The following is a 983-nucleotide window of genomic DNA, read 5'->3' as shown; positions in this document are numbered from 1 at the left end:
ACCAGACTGATGGAGGAAAGGGTAAGAAATACCCTGGGTTGTTGCTTCTAGTGGTGACCTGATGTGACTCGGTCCATAGAGTATTTGATCAAGACTGTACTGAGATCCTGTATAATGGTTAATGAATGTGTGGTTAAACATAGCTGGCGAAGGGGGTGCTTGCTGCTTTAACATGCCATCAAGGCTCCCTCGGCTGCCCAGGTGGAGGCCACCCATCCGCTGCGTAACTTCCCCAACATTAGGAGTGTATTTGCCTTCCAGTCCTCCATGGGCCATTCCATTCACTGGCGTCCTAGACCCCGTGGAATACTTTTGGACTAAGGGTGAGGCCTGGTGGGATGGAGGATTACTGCTACTAACATAGGGTGGATTGACTGTACTCTTCCTCTTTCTCAAATCACCCTGACTTGCATTTGGCCAGACATTAATGATGGACACCTCGGGAGGAGATTCCTTTTTTATGTACTTCCCAGCCAGACTGTCACAGCTGGACATGGTGTCCGACTTCTTACGAGAGTTGGACAACATGCTGACGGCTGTGGCTTGCTATTCAAGAAGTTATCTCAGCTCCTTTCCCATGAATCCCTGCCTAGCCATCACCACACTGCAAAAGATACTATATATTAGGACTTCGAGCTTTTGAAAATTTGCACTAGTTCATCTTTACTTTTGTTGGTTTATTTTTATGCAGTACCTAGAGCAATGAGAAGAGGTGAACACTTTTCTTTGCAAATAAACTACACGGTAAACCCAAATTAGTAAGCAAGAGGATAATTTCCCCCCAAAAATAGTCCAGTTCAAATGCATGGTGATTTCCTGACAGAGGTACATTTCTATGGCCTTGTCTTAATAATAAAGTCGTTTTATATTTTTTTTTTTCCTTTTTCTTAAAATGGATTTCAACTTTATCTTTCAAAATAAATTAGTCTCTGTGTTAAAAAAAAAAAAACTTTCATAGACCTGTGTGGTACGTGTGCGTGTGC

At 42.8% G+C, this 983-nt stretch overlaps 1 protein-coding gene across 2 annotated transcripts in view; it reads right to left on the bottom strand.

Moving 5' to 3' along the window:
* Positions 1–983, bottom strand: part of LOC119585719 (protein salvador homolog 1-like) — a gene marked incomplete in the record, with an annotated part of 15,849 nt that overhangs the window by 8,625 nt on the left and 6,241 nt on the right. For both annotated transcript variants that reach the window (XM_037934407.1, XM_037934406.1), the window contains 1 exon segment: positions 1–604. In XM_037934407.1, the coding sequence (XP_037790335.1) occupies positions 1–528 (528 nt within the window).

Source organism: Penaeus monodon, chromosome 20, assembly GCF_015228065.2.
Source record: "Penaeus monodon isolate SGIC_2016 chromosome 20, NSTDA_Pmon_1, whole genome shotgun sequence".
Taxonomy (NCBI): domain Eukaryota; kingdom Metazoa; phylum Arthropoda; class Malacostraca; order Decapoda; family Penaeidae; genus Penaeus; species Penaeus monodon.
This window is presented reverse-complemented; position numbering and strand designations above follow the sequence as displayed.